This window comes from Rhinatrema bivittatum, chromosome 7 (genome assembly GCF_901001135.1).
Source record: "Rhinatrema bivittatum chromosome 7, aRhiBiv1.1, whole genome shotgun sequence".
In the NCBI taxonomy this organism is placed as follows: Eukaryota; Metazoa; Chordata; class Amphibia; order Gymnophiona; family Rhinatrematidae; genus Rhinatrema; species Rhinatrema bivittatum.
Window position 1 is genome coordinate 112916946 of NC_042621.1, and position 21901 is coordinate 112938846.

General features: G+C 41.9%; 1 protein-coding gene and 1 long non-coding RNA gene across 4 annotated transcripts in view; one reads left to right on the plus strand and one right to left on the minus strand.

Annotated features, from left to right (window-relative positions):
* The window catches only part of LOC115095388, a 42284-nt gene extending 32427 nt beyond the window's left edge, over nt 1-9857 (plus strand). Inside the window, exon 3 of the long non-coding RNA XR_003857758.1 lies at nt 9725-9857. This is a non-coding gene — a long non-coding RNA (uncharacterized LOC115095388). The remainder of the gene's footprint in view (nt 1-9724) is intronic.
* UNC5B (unc-5 netrin receptor B) overlaps nt 9280-21901 on the minus strand; it is a 258217-nt gene continuing 245595 nt past the window's right edge. For all 3 annotated transcript variants that reach the window (XM_029608947.1, XM_029608948.1, XM_029608946.1), the window contains one exon: nt 9280-11205. In XM_029608947.1, the coding sequence (XP_029464807.1) occupies nt 11040-11205 (166 nt within the window). In that variant the 3' untranslated portion in view covers nt 9280-11039. The remainder of the gene's footprint in view (nt 11206-21901) is intronic.

Here is a 21901-nt window from a genome sequence, read left to right on the forward strand (position 1 = left end):
ACTAGGCTGTAATTGTTATACTTAACTTCACTTGTAGCCTTAGACATGGTGGAAACTGAGGCACTCTACAGTCCTACCAACTGCATGCCAAAGGAAGTGAGGGGATGGGCCCAGCCATGGGAGAACATAGACTTCATGGTCTGGAGAGGCACAACAGCTGCTAGAGCATAAAATAATCAGACCCTATGCCCACACCAAATGCCCAGCCTTAATCCTATGATCTGTGGGGATGAAAAGTGTGCTGAACCACTACTGCTCGATCTGAAGCATTGATTTGAAAGAAGGCGAACGATGAGGTCCCACCTCTCAAACCTGGCTTGCTGGAAGCTTGTATGTGGAAGTGCCAGCTCCCAGAGTATTTCTGGATAAGTCCATCAGCAGACTCCTTCCTGAGCTTTAAACCTGAAAGCAGCAGCAGCAGTAACCAGATATTTTTTTTGGTAGCAAAATAAAATCAGTCTCCATTTTTTTGTTCTGATTTTTGTTTTATTTCTGATAACCAAGTGTTTACATTTTAATGTCTGAAAGCTCTTCCTAAATACCTCCCCACTCCCTGAGCCCCCAATCCCAAAACCTCAAAAGTGAAATCAAAGTCCTGCCAAGCTGCTCCTCATCAGAACACCTTTCAGATATCGCATCGATGCACGAGAAGCAGAAACAGCAGGGAGTAGAATTGGGGAAGGGGATTTTTTTTTATAAAATGGGGATGTGAACATTTTATCTAAAAAGGTAAAGAAATAAACAGAGCAGTCTGAAAAGGCAACTGTGAAACAATCAAGAGGAAAGAACAGCCAAATACAGGCAAGTTCACAGTTGAGACAGCGCTGCTTACTAAAGCCAAAACGATAAGACACCTCGAGTCAGACATACAAAACATGATGGGAGAAACAGCATAGCAAATCTAGCTCCACATGCAGAGATAAAACCCCTTCTTAGGAGGTATGGGTACATCCCTGGAAATTACTGGTTTTAAAGGTTAGGAAAGTTGTCCCACTGACAGCGGTGAGGCCTGGAAGATTTCTGTTCTTTCATGGGGCGAGAAATGTTCCAGATGAGGATGGACCCAAAGTCCTATGGCTTTACCATGAGATTATGGATGCTTGCCCCTTTCTTACAGTTTCTGTGGGGTATACGGTTTGGCGATACCCTGCTGCTTGGAAAAGTCCACACCTGTTGACCTAAATATTGTTTGTCATCTTTTGCTGACTTTCATAATGGTACAATAGCCTCAGTTATTTGTAAAGGCATTTAACGTGAGCAAGCATGAAACTTACAAGGATTTTTATTTTACTGTGCACTACATGACATATTTAATGCCTACACTGTGCTTAAAGGAGCAATGCTACTTATATCCTAAGAATATCAATGAGCCTGTTTGGGCTCCGTTCCTGATGGCCTCTTAAGGTTTTCTATGCAAAAATCTTGCATTTTCTATACTTTAGCATCTGAAATAAAAGATAGCTACCCGTCATCAAAAAGGAAAAACCACTTGAGGGTGCACCTCAGCATATCACATATATGAGGGTGGTGTTTGCATAGGTTTATAATGGCAATCATAGGAGCACCTTCAACAACTTAGAACCTGTAGTTGCACATGGCCAAGCCGGTGGAGCTTTCAAAAGGCCTGTATCCAATTTTTTTTCTGCTCAAGAATGAACTAAAAATCAGAAAGAAAAAGGAGAATGAATACTCTTATTGGTTCTAATGGATTCCTGCATTTTCCGGTTCCACAGCTGGTTTAATCCAGGATGTCCTCCCTCACCCACAGTGTTACAAGAAACAAATTACAGCTTTAGTTATAAAGCAGGGGTCTGCTTCCTGTCTATGGCAAACTGGATATCCTGAAATTTGAGTCCTGTTCTAAAATTGTGTCCACCAATTGGTCTATCACCAGAGGCCCTGACGAACTGCAAGAAAATGCTATATAATAAATGCTGGTTATTTGCTTAGGCCCCACTCTTGCTAAATAGATCTGGGATTTACAGCTTTAGGGCTGGAATAGCCACCTTCTCCCTCCTCATGGTTAAGCATCTCAAATCTCCCAAAATATCTATTCCACTTCAGAGATGATAGTCACACCAGAATTTCTCTATTAGAACACATGTACTATCAACCCGTGGCAGAATTTTGATATGGATAATAAAGCTTTCCTAGAAAATAAGTATTTAGCAAGCTGATGAAAAATGGTAAAAGATAACTACATAGAAGTTGCACAGTTACATTATTTGTAATAATACCATGGTTGTAAGTTTTCATATTCCCTTCAAAATCCCCATAGTCGAAATGTATGGACTTCCTTTTCTCTCAGAGCCTGTTTGTAACACTAATTCAATCACAGCTAGATTGTTTTCTAAGGACAGTGTGAGAGTGCACGCTTCACAAAGGGATGTTAACCCAGGTCCATGTCATCATGAGATATTAATTCAACTCTGATTTTCCTAATTCCCATCCCAAATGCAGTCTGTTGTTTGTTGTCTTGCAGAATGCTCTGGAATGGGAGTTAATCCAGATCAGGTTTTTAACATTTAATGTGGGTACAGTGATAGGCTGGCAACAATGAGCCCTTGCTTGTGTATTGTACAAGCAACCTTGCCCAGAAGGCTTAAAAAGACACCCTCTGTTCCACTGTGTGTCTAATGGGGAGGGTACAGAGCAAGTTTAGAAACTGCAATTTTGGATATTGTCCCCACTACATACAGGGAATGCCTCTTTTTAAATTGTTGTCTTCAATTAACCCGTGTACTTGCTTCAAATGCATTGGAAACACAAATCAAATGCAGTTAAATAAGGACTGTACTGTATCAAACTGTTTCCCTAATCAAAAATAATATATCCACTCCAGTACTGATGTAATGGACAGCATTGTCACTGTAAGACTCCTTTTATGCTTAGGTGCCATATATTGTTTCAGAACCACTGTCAGAGCTCAGGATCAGAGTGGGCAAACTAGAGGGCGGGGGCAGATTGTGACTTCAAATAGACAATAGAAATGGACAGACAGGATCTTGAGTTATGTTTTAGGACTTAACAACAGTTTGTTATTCACTGGGCGTCTCAGCTTACACAAAATCCAGAAAGTTTAAGTAAGTAAAGCTGCTCATGTGCCTGCACAACAATGCTCAGCATTTCTAAAGCAAGCAGTAAGGGGCAGGGTATGAAGAATTTTGTTTATAATACTTTCAATAAGAGAGTGCTAATGAGTTCCTTAGAGAAAGGTTACAAATACAATAATATATGCATCGTTCTTGCACTTGGAACATCTCTTAATAAAAACTAACACTGGCTTAAATACGTATTAGATAAAGCTAATTAAACAGCCCCATGCATACACTTTTTTTTTTTTATTTAAAGATTTTGTATTCTTTGCAGGTTGTGATTTTTTTTTTACTGGATCAGCATAACATCTTCCAAAGGATCTAGTTATCTTTAGAATCAGTATAGCTCCTAAAATGCTTTGCCAACAAAAGGCAGCACACAGAGAATGACAGTAACGGCAAGAATCACAGCAATGTAAATTGAATGAATATTTTAAAAAGATGAGAGTTCCTGCTGTTAGAAGGGACATGGTTTGCCCCAATTCAAGTTCTGCACATGTTTTCCTCATGCCTTCCAGAACAGGGACCCTCACCTGGGTATACACATAAGGCATTGTTTTACAGATTTCAGGTTCGGCCGTGTTTCAACACGAGCATTATTTGTATTGCTTATAGTTGTAGAAATCCTTGGGTTTTCAGATGTTAAGGACTGTATTCAGCCTTATTTCTAGGGACTTCTTACTTTCATTTACTTGAACACTGGCATCCCTATCCAGATATAAAATGATTTCCAGTTTATTACAATCATATCATCACCCAATGTCCCACACTCAACACCATGAACAGGAGCAGCTACCTACAACTGCTTTTAAATAAACACTATCTAGAGAATGCTCACCTCAGCTACTGAAGAAAATATTTCCTGTGATGCCACGAAGGCATCCTTCTAAATCCAGCTCATATGGGCTTTGATAATGTCTCTAACACACACATTCATTCTCTCTCACATGCACATGTAGATTCAGGATTTTATATACTTTGAATCGTACTGAAGTCACTAATTTCCTTCACATCAGGAAATAACAGTGAATATCAAACAGCAGCACCAAAGCAATGGTGCTTAATCTTAATGCACCCAAGTAATAAACCAGTTCTGTTACAGATGTTTAAAGAACATCTGGCATTACTGCAAGCATGAAGAAAGGCAAGGAAAGCTCAGCCAAGTATCTTGCCTTAGTGTTTTATGTCCCTCACACTTTGACATGAATGCTTTCTCTTTCCTAGCAAACTGCAGATCTACAATTCAAAATACTTGGGAAGAAAAAATGAAGCAGGCCAACTGCAAGTCAATGAAAATTTTGAAGGAATAAAGTAGACAAACTGCCTTATTTTGTTACAATTGAGAGTATCTCTGCCATCAATCAATTAACTCACATTAAGCCATACCTGTCCTTCCTTACTATTGCTCCTATTTAAGAAACTTCTGTAAAGGAATAGGGAAACCTGGGCCATTTTGCCAATCTCCATCTCAAAATCAAAAGCTTTTCACATAACCTACATGTTTGCTTAACAAGGGCTTTCTAGGTTAGCGACCAGAATACTGACTGTTACTGGTACACAGCACACCAGATAATATTTCACTGTGTAGGGTAGCCTGGGGAGGACTTGGTTGCATGGGGGAGATGAATTGTGCCATCGGGCTTGTTCGCTTCCATGAATCTGAAATCATTTTGCAAACTTTCCACAATAATTCATACCCTCACCCTGTTAACTGACTCGGGTAGGGATCTACAAAAAATCTTAAATATTGAATTTCACTGCTCGCCTGGAATATGTGCCTTACTCATAAAACCAAGAGAAAAAAAAAAAGGTTATGCTTACTAGGCTTTGAAGGATATAGGTTCACAGAGAAATCTTAGCTGGACTGGTGTATCAGTCTGCAAAGCTAGTATTAGCTCCTGAGAATAATTTGACGAGAACCTGGGAGGAATGAACTCAAATGCACGGCCTATGAGGAACATTAGCTCAAGTGCATTGGTGTCCACCATTCCTATAATAAGCCACTTTCATATCAGCTTGTCTACAATGGAAACTTTTCTGATTATTTAAAGAACCTTCAGAATATTTTCCTCTCATTAAAATCCCACAACCCTGAGAAACCATGGTACTTTGTTCATTAATGCACTTTCATTAAAACCACATTCATTCTGACTTTTATTACAAGAGAAAATGGATACCACTACAATGATTAAAGATGGAAAAAAAAAAGAAAAGGTCCATAATACTACCCATTGGCTGGCTCAGTAATTAGTTAGGTTATAAATGATCACCTAACCCTGAAGCTTTTTCCTCCACCTAATACACCAGATGGTAATGAAATTCAGGTACTCACTGTCTCTCTTTGCTTATCTTTTTAGACAGGAATCAAAAATCTCTGGATTCATTTCAACTCTCCCTCCAAACCACGATCCATTCATCACAACATGTAACTCCAGAATCAGTGGGTGAGAACTCCCAAAGCCAATTCACATCCCAGATCTCTATGTGGGATGCTCGAGGGGCATGACCCACATCATGGTTTGTATTCCTCAAATAGCTGAACTGCCACTTGGGAGGAGTCCATGACTGGTATCCACCCCCAGTCCACCATGACCTGCTACTCCGTCAATTACTCCAGCAAAAGTTCCCAAAAAAAAAAAAAAAGATTTGTGAAATCAGGACAGAATTACAAAAACTGAAGTCAATGGCTGATCACTAGTCAGTCAGTTTGAAGACCATAACTGATAGATCAAAATGCGGGTCCCCTTGTATTTTTTCATGTTGCTCCTCTAATGGCCCTGCACTCTGATCTCACTGGAGGCGAGATGGGAATTCAGTCAACATTCTCATTCAGAGTGAAGCACGCCTAGATAGTTTCATCAGTGTTCTCAAGTATTGGTATCACATTTTTGCTTTTGATTGAGAGGGCTGTTTAGTCACCATGGGTATTCAATCTGACTTTCTCAAAGCAAACCACAAATGAACCCCACACCACACATACACTAACATCACCATCTCTATCTTCCAGTGCTCTAATTTTGACCAGAACACACCATTCCCTAAGATGGAAACAGAATTCAGAATCCCAGCATCCTCAGGGTTGTGAATTCCTACTGAGGATTCCATCAGTTTTTAATGTATGTGGTAGGGAGACTGTAACGAAAGAAAGTCCTGATGGGCCAAGGAATTTTAACTAGTAACTGCTGTGAAAGCTGGAAAAAATTTGTTTGCAATGCAGGCACTAATTTGCCACTTAGATCCATTTCCCTTGAGAATTGATAAAATGTTGAGCCAGAGATTACCTTTGTCTCTGGCATATGTGATAAATACTTTTTTTTTTTTATCATGGGTAAGTACAGAAATCAATAAAAACAGCTGTAATAGACAGATATTAAAGAAGGGAGGCTTGGATCTTCCTTTTTTCAGGAAAATATTAGAGAAGGTAATCTAACAAAAGGTTTTTTATTTTTTTAGGAAAAATTGGAGGTCTTTCACGCCCACTGATTGGGGCTTTGTCCTGACTATAACAGCTGTTTTGGTTTTGGTTAATGATGTGAGAATGCAGGCAGAGAGGGACAAGGACTCTCTAAAAGTCCTTTTGGACCTGTCTACTTCATTTTACATCTTGGACCGTGAGCTGCTTCTAAGTCATCTGTAACAATTTGGGATTGGTGGTACATTATTTGACTGTTTGCAGTCATTTTTCATAAACTGATGCCAAAGTGTTGGCTAGGCTGTCTATTATTTGGCTCCCTTTTTATTAGAGATGTGCTTCGGGTAAAAATTTTGTGTCAGGCTTCGTTTTGGGCCCCTCCCCCCATGGGAATTTTGTTTTTCTTGCGGTTCGGGGTTTGTTTTTTTTTCGGGGGCCCCGATTTTCGGGTTAGTGCGCACTATCAGGAGTTAGTGCGCACTAACACACACTAACTCGAAAATGATTTTTTTTCCGAAATTTCGGAAAACATTCAATCGTTTTTCGGTTCTCCTGAACCATTCCAAATTAGGCAATTTCGTTGACATTGCCTAATTCAGGAAAAATGATTGCACATCCCTACTTTTTATTGAGATGTGGAGTAAGGATTGGTCATGTCTCCCTGGTTTTATTCAATATTTATTTAGTTCTTCTAGCCAACATTATTCAGAACTGTGGTCCAGATTGTCAGTTATATGTGGACAATATCCAGATAATTGCTCACATAGATATCTATCAAATTCTTGCAGCTTCAAATATGAATGCCTGCATAGAGGCTGTTTCCATTTGATTAGAACAGAAGCTCAAACTAAATCCAAGCCACTCCTAAATTAGTAGGCACCATAGACCATTGATTACTACCCTCCAACTTCTTTTGGGGAAAAGTGTGAATACTAAAAAATTGGTAGTGAGCGTTGGAGTGAGACTAGATGTTCAACTATCTATGAGAGCACAAATAGCATCTGTGATGCATTGCACTTTTTATGTTCTTGCAACAAATTTGCAAGTTGCAACTTTAACTTAGAAAAAGATTTGTCTATCTTAATGCTTTGATTACTAATTGGCTAGATTATTGTAATGCATTGTACCAGAGGCTTCCTGTAATTAATTTGAAATGCCTACAATGTTTATGAAATAGAGCAGAAAGGCTTCTTGTAGGCAGTAAACAACATATTTCTCCAATCTTATGGAATCTACATTGGCTCGCTTCTAAGAAGAGCTGAAAATTAAAGTGTTATTGCTGGTCCATAGGTGTTTACATCTAGGGATTCCAAAATAGTTATATGATCTCTTGACATGGTATGAAACTATTAGGACACTGCGTTTCTCACAGCAAATTTTGTTAATAGATTTATCTTTGCAAGAAGCTCATTTAACAAGTACTAGTTAAAGGCTTGATTTTTTTTTTACTCAAGAATTTACATAAAGTTTAGTTGCCTTTTAGATTGAGTTGGAAGAATCTTTTAGATTGAGTTGGTGGATTTGTTGAGTTGTAGTGATGGATTCTATATTTTAGTTATTAGGTTGGATAATTGTTGATCTACTTGTGTTGATTTATTTGTACTATTTAATGTTTGTATTTTATGGTATGTGCTTTCTTATGTGATTATTTTTATTGTGGTAAACTGCGGGTAATCAAATGTCACTGATTAAATAAATACATTTTAGCAGGTTCATATAAAAAATTTGCATGAACCTGCTATAGACCTCTGCTGTTTGTGAATGTTAACATGAGCAGTTTTTGGTCACATCCTCCTGTTTCTGTCTCCCACACTATTTATATTCTCCTAATAGATTTATGAATACAAGAATCTGGGAATTCAAACACAGATATTCACAAACAGTACAAATTATGGCACAATCTTTTCTTTCTGAATTAGGTTTTTATCTATGAATTATTCATAGGCATACATTTTCTAAATTCCAGGAAATTCCATCCTATGATATTGATTAAAAAAACCCAAAAAACAACTTATTCACCTGCCCCTACATCCCTACTGTGAGACTGTACTGAATTCATTTCAAGAAAAGAATGATTAATGTGACCATCTCATGTAGAACCTAAATTCTCCATAGCTAGAGACATACATTGCTATCTACAAAAAAACTTTCCCATCAAAACCACTCATAAGTGACTAATGCCAGAAAAAAACTTGCTATGCACATAGAAAAAAATAACTGTAGCGCTCCTTTCCTAAATATTTCCAGAAAGAACAGATACCATGCAATCTAATGCCTATGAAGGCATCCAGATGTTCCCCACCCCTCTGCCCGCCAATGAAGACAGCAGAATTGTCTTATATTGGTTAAGGTTTCTTTTTCTGGGAGGTGTGGAAAAAGCCTTATTGCTGAACTAAATAGCATATTTTGAGCTATTTGAAAACTGATAGCCCACAGTCATAAGTGGCAGAGCTGGAAATCATGTTGGGAAGCCATTAAGAGTTCAGTAACCCATCAGCATGCAACCATTGCCCAGCAAGCTGGTCAGATCCTGGCTGGTATACTATAGTTACTGTTAAAAAAAAAAATACCATCTGCTACTTTTACCTTTCCTTCATTTATTAACAATACACGTTTATGAAACATTGTGGACAAAGTTAAATATTAAATATTTTAGGGTCTTCGTGTTTATTTATTTAAATCTCTTATATACTGCCATCTCCATTTGAAAGTCTGGCATGGTCCAGTGTTCAACCAATTTTATATGTATGGCCTATCCCACATTTGTTATCATGGGACTCACATTATGTGTCCTTTTTTTTTTTTTTTTTTTTTAGTAATTTTCCTTGTTGCATATAAAATAACCATGCAACATGTCCACTCAAAATGAAGATACCATAGTATAAGCTGACAGCACAATTGAGGCTGATCATTATTGGTCAGAAGACTCAAAAAATATTAACTTTGATCACAGTGTTTCATAAAAGTTTATTGTCAATACATGAAGGAAAAGTAAAAGCAGCAGAAGGTATTTTTGTAACAATATTCAAAATACCTTGCACAATGGATCTGTTTTTTTTATTTAGTAGTATCCTATCGCTACATTGCAGCAGGTCACAGCTTTCCTACTGTGGTGTTTTGAGAGGCACACTAAAATTATGTGTTGCTAGATCTGCACAGAGTCTGCAGAGGTTCCCCAAGTAGTGCTTTAAACTATCTTCTCCTTCTTCCTTTACAGTTGCAAGACTTGTGTCAAACAATCTAGTAGCATGCTGATGCTTACCTGAGATGAGCACAGAAGGGGCCAGTCATGGAGTTCATTTACCGAGAGATCCACAATATTCAAGCAACCAGTGAAACTCTTCTGGGCTACCTGGCTTCGAGTGATAACAATGACATTGCCCTTTTGCCCCATTCCCTTTGGAGACTGCCATGAAGTTCAAGTGCCCAAGAAGTGAGATGAGGTTATCCACCCCAGAAGTGGCTGCATCTATACTTCCGATGTGTTAGAAATGTTGAGATTCTTTTTTGGAGTAATAGTTACCCTACAAAGTGAGCTTGTCATTCACCTGTCATGCACATTTTCTCCCCATCCTTGCCCATATAGCCTGCTGATTAAAACCTGACAAAAAAAAACTACTTCCTGCCAAAAAAAACTGGCCCTTCCTACCTGATTACCTCAGCAGCATCCAAGTGAAAGTTTTCCCTGAGTGTGATAGGGGTGCTTTAAAATGAGTCTGTTAAAAATATATATAAAAAAATAGAAAGCAGAGACATTTAGAATGTCCTTTCAGCTAACGACATATGGTGCACACATTTAGCCATCAGAATTAAAACAAGAGGCCCCAGGCTTGTAAACAATTTACATAGATTTTCCTTTAAATTATTATTCTTGAGTATAAAGGAGTTTTGACACAAAGCGCACTTTTCCTGCACACAGGTGTGTACGTACGCAGTTGCATCCACAAACATAAAAAAAAACAAACAAACCCCAAGGACTCATCCAAAGATCTGGATAATAAATTAACTTGCGTTTCCTAAGAAACCATTTTGCCTTAGTAAGCTGCTCCAAAAGCATGGACAGAATAGAAGCTGTCTGTTTGACTTGTTCTTGACCTTTGCAGGTTTGGTGCCGTTAGAGGAGATGAAGGAGGAAAGGAAAGAAAGAGAAAACAAACCTCTACAATGTTCTAATTGCTTAGTGCAGTGGGAAGGAGCAAATCAGATCTGCCAACAGCTGTTGCCATGGCTACCAAAAGAAGCCTTCTCCTTGAGCCCAGCTGGAGGATGCGGAGGGCATCGGGGAATCCATCAGATACTTGGATGGCTTGTAAACTGGGCGTTTCTAAGGCTGGTCGTGGCTATAAAATAGGGGGGCACAAACCCCATCCCTTTTCAGGAACAGTTACAGCTCTATGAGTCATTTGCTGAAGAGAAGAACTCCTCCCTTTCCTGTTCCAATACCCGAGGGTATTACTGGTGCCCTACCCCCCCAACCCTTTCCACTGTCCTCATAGGCATCAACTGAAGTCCATTAGCTTCCTTTCAATCCATCAGCAGTCCCCTTCTGTTGCCATGACAACCATCATCTCACTCTTCCCCATCTCTTCCAAGGCACTAGCCAGTGTGTTGAGGTCACCATCATCTTGATGCAGAGCTTCCCACAAGTCCAAAATCACCCCAGTTGGACTGGCTTTGGTGGCAAAATAATTCAGGTACCTGTGATATATCCAGAGAAAGAAAAAGAGAGACAGACATGCACACATATGATTAATGGTGAATTCCACAATACCTCCCCTTCCAAAATCATTGAGCACTGCAAACAGGATTAAAAGTGATCCCAGCTGTACCTTGGCCTTGCTGGGACTGAAAACAATGTGAAACTGAAGCTCTCAGTATTCAGAGACAGAAAAATAAAGGGAAGAAAGATAAAACAAATTCATGAAAGAGGGCTGGGGGAGCATTTGCCTTATGTTCCTCTTAAAGACTACTCGTGGGCCAGTTAAAGGTACTGAGGGCCGGTTTGGCGGCTCAATGGCAGTGCTTTGCACAGCCACGTGGAGAAATCTGGATTTGATTCCTACCTCAAGTCTTCCATTTCCCAGGTCTGCCTGACCTGGGAAAACTATGACAGTGGCCTTCACAGCCACTGCGGAGGAGGGAGTCATAGTCATTTTGCAACACTGACACCTAATGCCAGGATTTAGGATCCATAATGGCAGTTGTCCAGAAGGCGCACTGGTGCATGGCCCCCTAGCTGAGGACGGTTGCTGCAATGAATGGCCTAGAGTAAGCTGGGAGGGGGAATAAATTAGAGGAAAAAATGTCTAGGTAGTTGGAAATGAAGGCACATACTGACAGTTCACAGTCCTTGTTTAGACTGAGATGGAAATAAAAAGGAGTGGGGAGAAACTGCAGGGGAAAAAAAAAAAGAGGTATTCAAATTCTAGCTAGGAGTTTAATAAAGGGCCATTATTGGCCTAGTTGTAAGCTACCATTAAGCTATTTCTTTCAGATTCCGAGAAGAAATATTGGCAAGAAAGTTACTGGTCATGGATTAGTGATGACATGAGAGTGTCAAGCACCTCCATAAACAAAAGCAAATTTAAAAAACTTAATAAATACACTGACATTTTGCTTCTCCCAAAATGGATAATGTTAGCAAACCCAGACTTCTATAACCAGCATATTTCCTGTGTTGCCCATGGTGCAGGGCCGGTGGAAGCACTAGGCAAGCTAGGCCTGGGCCTGGGGTGCTGACCATTAGGGGGCGCGAGCCATATGGAGCTTCTGCCGCTCATGGCCCAAAAAACCGAGAGGAAGGAGTCAGGGCTGTGACTGGGGGGCAAGGGGTGTGTCGGCACTACCGGGGGGGGGGGGTTGCAGCACAAGGCAGAGGTGCCTAGGGTGCCTAATCCCCTTGCACCGGCCCTGCCAAGGTGATGATGTCATCAACCTGATGACACTTTCAATGTCATGATGCCAGTGCCGCCGAAAGCAGAGCCGTTAGCTGAAGCAATTTGTCTACAAACCTGGTAAAAATAAGGGACTTGGAGAAATGAACATTTTTGACTATTTTTAGGGTCCAAGGCCAGAGAACAGCTCTTGGTGGCCCTAGATGATGCCAGTAACTTGATATCATGCCATTGATCAGTTACAAAAAAAATTTCCAAAAACAGTAGCAGCATAGAGAAAAAAATAATAAAGCTGTTGTCAAATATCAAGAAATCAAAGTTGTAATGGACCTTGGCCCATAAAATACAATAAGGAGAATTCAGTAAAGAGTTTGGCATTAAAGGAGGCAGGGAGAGGGATACAAGCAAAGAGCAAGAGCCAATCCAATGTAGAAAGAAATGAAATAAGGGTTTTGAAATCAGAGTCACAGGGAGGACCATATGTAGAATACAGACTGTTATTAATAGAACAGATGGAAACCCAAGACCTCTGTGTTCTTCCTGTTCTTCTATTATATTGGGTTCATTTAATTTTCTTGGTATGCCTGGCTTTCTTTTCCTACATTACTAAAGGATCTCTGAGGTAGTGGTAAGGATTAGATGGAAAGACTAGATTTCTGTAATGGTGCTTGTGCCATCATTTTTCTATGTAGTAAGTGGATCTCTCTGGATCTCTATCATTAGTCTAAGTCACCCAAGTTTAATTTTCTTTTATTTTTATTACTTATATGCAACAGCTTCTTTCTTTTCTTCCATGTGTTTCTTGGTGGATAGGCTTTATTAGGCGTCCATATAAACCCTGCTCTCTAGAACTGTGGTCCTCAACCTTTTTTCGGTCAGGGCACACCTGACAGAAGGTTCTCACATGCGTAACACACTGCTCATTACAATCTACGGCAGAAATTAAAAAAAAAAAAAAATGGCCCCATATTACTTTTATTGTTAAGAATAACACAAGGGAAAAATAAGAGTGCTCTCTCTGAGCATAAATTATATAAATAGTAAACCTTCCATACCAGAACAGCACCAACTTCCAGTACTCAAACAGTAACCACCTTACCTAAGAAAAGTAGGGAGACCAAAATGGTATGAATTTGTGGAAAAGACCTTGGCCGGTCTTAGCTACTTATCTATTTGATCCTGCTACATTGAGGGTTGTGAAATTGTTTCACCATGAGGTAACATCCTTTTTGGTGAATACTGTTAACCTCTCTCTTATGAAGGGATAACTGCTACTGGTTCTAAAGAAAGCTGTGATAACACCAGTTCTTAAGAGGGGTAGCTTGGACCTCCAGAATACTACTGACCAGTCTCAAACCTGTAAGATTCGTGGACCCTTGTGCTGTAGTAAGGTTGCCTCAACCTACAGGGAAGGTCCCATAGATCGTCACCGACAGCTGACGAAGCTACGGATCAGGAGCTTCACCTACACCAACCCCTTTCCTCCTAGGTTGAGCCCTTGGGTTCCAGGGCCCAGCAGGTCATAGGTGGGAGACTAAGTGGATAGCATGGGTGTAAGTCCAGTATCAGGCTAGGGTCAGAGGCAGGCAGCAAACTAGAAGGGTCAATGTCCAGGCAAGAGTCAGTGGCGGGAGACAGGCAAGAATGGCCAGAGGCAAGCTTCAGGCAAAAATGGTCAAAGTCCGGGCTAGGGTCAGATCCAGAAGTCAGTCCACAAGCCAGCAGAGGAGACAAGGAGCAGGAATGACATGGAAGGGCAGGAAAGAAGGCAAGGCTTGATAAGACAAGGCAGGCTGGACGAGAGAGATGAGGCAGGCACAGGATCAGGAATGCAGGAAGAAGCAGCAACTTACACTACATATAGGGGTAGATTTTATAATGTGCGTGCACACATGGATGTGCCGTATTTATAATCCATGCGCTTATGTGCAGGTGGCGTGTGCAAGGGGGGGACTTTCGCAATTTTCACTCGGTGACAAATTTGGGCCTTTCCCAGTTCTCTCCCAGTCTGCTGCAATTAAGAAGGGAGGGTAAGTAAGTAAGGGTGTACCGAGATCCCTTCCTTCCTCAGTGTTGCCGCCATGACCACCATAATTTTGGAGAATGTTCTGGGGACGGTTGCTAGGCCGAAGGGTAGTGCTTTGAACTGGTAATAGTAACCCAGTATTGCAAAGCATAGGAAAAGCTGGTGATCTTGATAGACTGGAATGTGAAGGTAGGCTTTGGAGAGGCACAGGGAGATTAGGAACTCTCCTGGTTGAACTGACATTATTACGGAGCGAAGAGTCTCCATGCGGAAGTGTAGTATCCGCAGATGATGGTTGACATTCTTGAGATCCAAGATGGGTCGGAATGATCCTTCTTTCTTGGGAATGATAAAATAGATGGAATAACGCCCCGCATTTTGTTGGGGCGCAGGAACTGGGGTTATTGCCTTCAGACTGAATAGTCTTGTTAGAGTGGCTTCCACTGCCAGTGTGGAAGTGGCAGGGTGACATCATAAATTTGTCCTAAAAGATGCTGCGGAACTCTAGAGAGTAACCTTCTCAAATGTTTACTAATGAGGATGTTGAGGAGATACCAGTTCCGGAGATGGTTTTCAAGGGCGATGAGTCAGACGAACTGAACCAAATCACTGTGAACCTGGAAGATGTAGTAGGCCAGATTGACAAACTAAAGAGTAGCAAATCACCTGGACCGGATGGTATGCATCCTAGGGTACTGAAGGAACTAAAAAAATGAAATTTCTGATCTATTAGTTAAAATTTGTAACCTGTCATTAAATCATCTATTGTACCTGAAGACTGTAACCCCAATATTTAAAAAGGGCTCCAGGGGCGATCCTGGAAACTATAGACCAGTGAGCCTGACTTCAGTGCCAGGAAAAATAGTGGAAACTATTCTAAAGATCAAAATCGTAGAGCATATAGAAAGACATGGTTTAATTTAACACAGTCAACATGGATTTACTCATGGGAAATCTTGCCTAACAAATCTGCTTCATTTTTTTGAAGGGGTTAATAAACATGTGGATAAAGGTGAACCAGTAGATGTAGTGTATTTTGATTTTCAGAAAGCGTTTGACAAAGTCCCTCATGAGAGGCTTCTAAGAAAACTAAAAAGTCATGGGATAGGAGGCGATGTCCTTTGGTGGATTACAAACTGGCTAAAAGACAGGAAACAGTGAGTAGGATTAAATGGACAATTTTCTCAGTGGAAGGGAGTGGGCAGTGGAGTGCCTCAGGGATCTGTATTGAGACCCGTACTTTTCAATATATTTATAAATGATCTGGAAAGAAATACGACAAGTGAGGTAATCAGATTTGAAGATGACACAAAATTGTTCAGAGTAGTTAAATCACAAGCAGATTGTGATAAATTGCAGGAAGACCTTGTGAGACTGGAAATTTGGGCATCAAAATGGCAGATGAAATTTAATGTGGATAAGTGCAAGGTGATGCATATAGGGAAAAATAACCCATGCTATGGTTACAAAATGTTAGGTTCCTTATTAGGAGCTACTACCCAAGAAAGAGATCTAGGCATCATAGTGGATAACACATTGAAATCATCGGTGATATGGTTATGAGGTGTTGGAGTTGATTCTTGGGTACTGCAGTGATGGCCACTCCCACAGGGAGAAGCCCCGTGAGGAACCGCAGTACTAGGCTAGACTCTATACACGCAGACACAGAGAAGTTGTATTTATTGTACAGCTCGATGGTACTGCCCGAGGAGCGGCCAGCAGTAAAGATAACCCAGTGAAGTAGTCCAAGGGTCCTCAGCAGAGGAGATCAGTCTCACACTTGAGTAGGTGATAGGCAGCGCGGTGTAGCAGGGATAGGTCCCGGATGTAGACACAGCGCTGGAGCTGAAGGTGAGACAGACTGAGAGGGTTAGTACTCACTGAAGCAGAAAGCTGTATAGTTGAAGGTCCTGGCAGGCAGAAGTTGATCAGTGGCAGGCACCAGATTAGGGAAAGCAGGCCCTCGAGGTGCGAGTACCCCGTATCCCAAGATAGGTACCTGAAATAGAGCAGAAGGGCCCCCTGAGGAGCGGGTATCCAGGTTAGTGAAAAATTACCCTGAAGGGCAGAGAGAGCTTTCTGCGGCAGCTGGGAAGCGGCAGAGCAGCTTAGACCGGAGGGAATCCAATCCTTGCTAACTCAGTTTGTTAGCAAACAAGGGCAGGCTAAATACCAGGATGTGCTGACATCACTCGGAGGGGACGCCCCCGAGGTTCCTGCCATGACGTGGATAAAGACGTGGGTGGCATGCGTGCGCGCACCCTAGGAGGCCCTCAGGAAAATCATGGCGAACACCGTCGCCGTTGCCGATCCGGGGACACCGGAGAGAGCGGCATGAAGACATGGCAGCAGCCATCTTCCCAAGGCTTGAGGAAAGAGAAGGAAGAAAGGTAAGGCACAGAGGTCGAAGCCGTCTGAGACCGATGGATGCAACAATTGGTTCAGTGTGCTGTGGCAATCAAAAAAGCAAACAATATGTTGGGAATTATTAGAAAGGGAATGGTGAATAAAACGGAAAATGTCATAATGTCTCTGTATCACTCCATGGTGAGACCATACCTTGAATACTGTGTACAATTCTGGTCGCAGCATCTCAAAAAAGATATAATTGCGATGGAGAAGGTACAGAGAAGGGCGACCAAAATGATAAAGGGAATGGAACAGCTCCCCTATGAGGAAAGACTAAAGAGGTTAGGACTTTTCAGCTTGGAGAAGAGACAGCTGAGGGGGAATATGATAGAGGTGTTTAAAATCATGAGAGGTCTAGAACGGGTTAATGTGAATCAGTTATTTACTCTTTTGGTCGAGAAGGGAAGATGGCGCCGATGCCCCCGTGTGTAAGATGGCGCCTCCGAGGGTCTCCACATATGTGGACCCCTGCACCAGATCGAGGCCTAGCCCAACCAAGGCTACTCAACCCAATCAGTGCTTCCTTTTTACCTCGCTGGAAGAAAAGGAATCGGTATGGCAATCCGAGCCCTGGAGATCAGAGACCTGAATTTAAAGTTTTCTGCTTACCTGGTCTTGGCGCTTACCGATCGCGTGTCGGGACGGTCTCCAGCCGTGGGGGGAGAGGGCTTTACCTTCACCGTCACGCTCAGTTGTGCACCCGCTGCCTTTCAGCCACTCTGGGGGCTAAGTCCACGCCGGGAACCAGCTACCGGACCAAGGCACACCTCTGAGGGATATCGGAAATCACCTCAGGAATTCTCAACTGGGGGAGGGACCCTTAGGTATCACCGCATGAGAGCGGGGCTTGATCTTCTTTAAGGTAAAAATTGTTCTTCTTTTGCTGTAATTCTTAACACTATTCTAGTGTGTGGTATAGTATCCGCATTTGCTAGGAGACGGAGAGATACTGAAGAGCTGAGGTCACTGCAGGGTTATATCTAGGGTGACGTCAGCTTTGAAATCTGACTCTGTCTACCATCTGCTAGCAGAAGCGCACATAACCAACTGGTCCTGAGTCCATCTGGCTATACTCTAGGAAATGTATGCTTAATTGAGGTTTTTTCAAATTGTTTAATGGTCTTTGATGGTTGTTATGTTACAGTGATCTTACTATTGTATATGGTGGATAATGGATCGGTACGCTCCATCCGGCCTATGTTGCATAGGCAAGAAATCAAATATAAATAAATAAATAAACAGTATAACTAACTTGGGTCCTGATTGCTAAATTTATTTCCCATATATACAGAATGGGGAAAAAAGCCTTAGTAAATCAGTCCCTTCATTACTGTATTAAAGGTTAAGGGACATTCATAATACAGTCAAATATATGACTAAATTCCTAGTTGAAGGATTTAATCACAGATCCCAGTGGTTACTTTTTGCAAGAATTTTTAGAAAATGTAGTTCATAATAGGTGGGCAACTCTTATAAGTGAAACAATAATAATAAAAGTGCATCAAAAGTGCAAAAACATTAAAGTTCCCAGGATAAAGTCACCCACAAACCAAATAATCGCAGACCACTTCAGGAGTCTGTGGAAGACCCGACACAGTCCTTATTTCACGTGCTCATTTGCAAAGCAGCATTCAATTTTTTGATTGCTCAAAGGGCTACTGAAAAACTACCTTTTTTTTTTTACATTAGGCTGAGGACTTGATTTTTTACTTTATCCCCTGATGCAGACGAGCACTTGAAATACCGAGCCCGTGTTGGGCCTTCCACGAACTCCTGAGCCGGTCTGCTATCATTTGAATCAGAGGGCAATTTTTAAAGCTCACGGCCAGCCTGCAGGCCCGCGAGTACTTTGCACCTGTGAGCCTGCAAAAGAATTTTCAAAGGGAAAACCACCCCATGGAGATTTTCCCTTTGAAAATTCTGGGCCGGTGGCACGGTGGGCACATCCCTACCTGCGGGCTCTGTGAGTCGGTGCCTTAAACCATGTGCAAGGATTTCAAACTGAAATGAATGCTGATTGTCTGCCCTGGCCCAGCACGGCACTTTTTCCAGCAGAGGAAGAGGAGGGCAATTTTACCTGCGTAACTGCCCTCTTCCTGGTTTGCACTTTTGATGCACTGTTATTATTGTGTTTCGTATTTCTTTTTTTTTTTTTCAAATTGTATTTATATAAGCATGTGACATACAGCAAACATTATATATATATATATATATATATATATATATATATATCACAATGCATTTTTTTTTCAACGAAATTTCAGGCTGACCACGAGAGAGACTGCTGGGATCTATGATTAAAACCTTTGGCCAGGAATTTATTCATGCCCCCGAGTGTATTATGAGTGCCCCTTAATCTTTAATACAATAATTAATTTAGCTGCACACTAGAGTGTCAGCCATGGGTAAAGTGGTAAGTTGCGACTGTAATCTAGTCAAATTGAGGTACTGGAAGTTGCTCCCAGAGAGGAACTAGATGAATGGCAAGGGAAGAGATCTGTGTCCCACTGTCTCCGCCACTGAGATCATTGGTTTCTCTTCAGCTTTGTAACTTGCTCTCTTCTCTCCCCCATGGATGGGGGAGAGAAGAGAGCAAGTTACAATAGGCATATAATAGAATGTATCAGACACCTGGTTCTGTTACCGTTAAGGCCTGGGTGAACCCTTAGTCAGAGCAGTATAGATTAGTGTATTGGGGAGGTTACCATTCAAAGGCAGCCTCCCCCTTTGAGGGTGATGGAATGGCAGACCCCTGAAAGGTTTGTTTTTAAGCAACTGCAAAATTAACTTCAGTTAGAGAGAGAGCGATATCCCTAGCTGGTTCCAAGCTTTGGAACACGATGCCACAAGAATTAAGATTGGAGACAAACCTTAAAAACTTTAGAAAATCATTGAAAACATGGCTTTTTAATCAAGCTTTTAAAGAGAGCGTAGACCAGTGAATGTGAAAGATACAGATGCCTTCTGATGCTCTAGTACCCGATTTACATTCATAAGTGTGTTGGTGATTGCGATTATTGTTCTGAGTTTTAAATAATTTTTAATTAGTTTTAGATAATTTTAGTTCATTTGTAATTGAAGATAGATAACACTAATATGGATGATGTTTTTATAATGATTACCTTGCACTGTAAAGATTGTTTTAATGCACTTTTATGTATGAATGTTGTAGAAACTGTAAACCGATGTGAAGGTCCTGGTTCCAAACACCAGTATAGAAAAATCTATAAATACATCAATAAAATAAAGCAGCTCTCTCCGGAGAGTCTGTGGAAAATCCCTTATGGTTTACTTGGAGTTAGGAGGTAATGAGTTTTTTCTATGCTGGGTTTTTCAGGCCCAATCAAAGGAGGCTGCCACATCCTGCCTGGGGATCCTGATCGGGGTCGGGAGGGTATTCCTTACAATCCGCTCACTGGCTGGTTGGGATTTCCCTCTGGGTTGTTTTTTAGGTTTTGAGAGACCCTGGGTACCACCTGGGCTCCGGGCATGGTGAACCCTGTGTCTGGGGCTAGAACGGTGCACTCATCCGAGTGCACCGTGTAGCCCACGTTTGACTGCGCTATTATTACCCCTTATACTGTAAGGGGTAATAGTGCGTGGAAAACGCACGGCCAACCCCCCCCCGCCGAAACTAATAGCACTCATCACCTGCAAATGCATGTGATGAGTGCTATTAGTTATCCCTGCGGGATACTGAAAGCAAAATGTGCGGCCAGGTAAATTAAGTGTCGGTTGTCGGACCCGCTGACAGCCGCTGCTTCCACTAATAAGGAGGCGCTAGGGATGTGCTAGTGTCCCTAGCGCCTCCTTATTAGCGCGGGTCTTCATTTAAATAAAGGATCGCGTGCCCAGGAGAGGTGCCTGGACGCGAGTCGGGAGAGCGGGCGCTCGCCTCGGAGCAGCGGCTCTCCGGCGGAGTTTTTTTTTTTTTTGAATGGGCCTGCAGGTTAGGGAAGACCTGCCCTTCCATACACTCAAGAAGGACGGAGGAGGTGGTGACCCTGCTGCAAGGCAGCCCAGGGTTAAGCTTTGTTGAAGGGGAAAGGACTTGAGTTTGAGATCCAGGGGGAAAGATTTCGGTTGCCCCTTCCTTCCTGCACTGGAGCGGGGCAAGCTGCCTGTTTCCAGGGGATCCCTCTCATCTGGGATCCAAGAGAAAGAGAAAAGAAAATCAGATAAGCCAGAGAAATACTAGAATATCGTCTAACTGTGAGTAAGAGCAAAGTAAAGATCACTGAGGACACCCATCCGGCATCTTCACCCCCTGGGGGGAGAGAGAGAGAGAGACATTTTACTCTCTGTGCAAAAGACTGTAATTTCTATTTTTTGCAAGTTTGGAAGGGGCTTTCTGCCCAGCTAAAGGATACCCTGCCCACTTGGGAACTCCACTTCTCCCAATCCTGGAGGGTGGATGTTTCTAGGCACTAGTCTAGAGAGTCACGCCAGGATAGAGGGAAAAGACTGTAAAGAGCAAAGGCAGATATTTGTGGTGCAGAGGATTTTTTTAACATTGTCACTTTACAACTTTATTGCCCATTCAGTAAATACTTTTATTTGGACACTAACCCAGTGATTGCAGCTGTGGTCATTTGGGCTCAGTACTGCACACACATTGGGAAGGAGAGACACCACCCCCAGGGGTAAAGAGAAATGAGCATCCAAGTCACCCTTACTACGCTGGGCCCTGGAAGAGACATCCTTCCCCTCTGTAGAGAAAGGATCCAGGCCCTGAGGGGAAAAGGCCCATGAGAGACCTAGCCTGAGATTCCAGCCCCGAAGAGCAATACATTCTTTTATGGCCCCACCGGGGTGCAGTCTTTTTCAGGCTAATTGCCAAAGGTTAAGTCATTTTGCAGAGACGTTTTACGGATAATGACCGAAACGTAACTTTGGAGTCCTTAGTGGGAATGAATTTCTGTTACAGGTATGGGAGAGACACAGAGAGAACATCACAGGCCTAGCACGTTGGATCTCTGACTTCTTCTGCCTTCACATTCCCTCAGTTTTAGCCACTGAATTTCTGTTTCTGGTGCTTCACTTCAAGGCTGGGTCTATGCCGTGG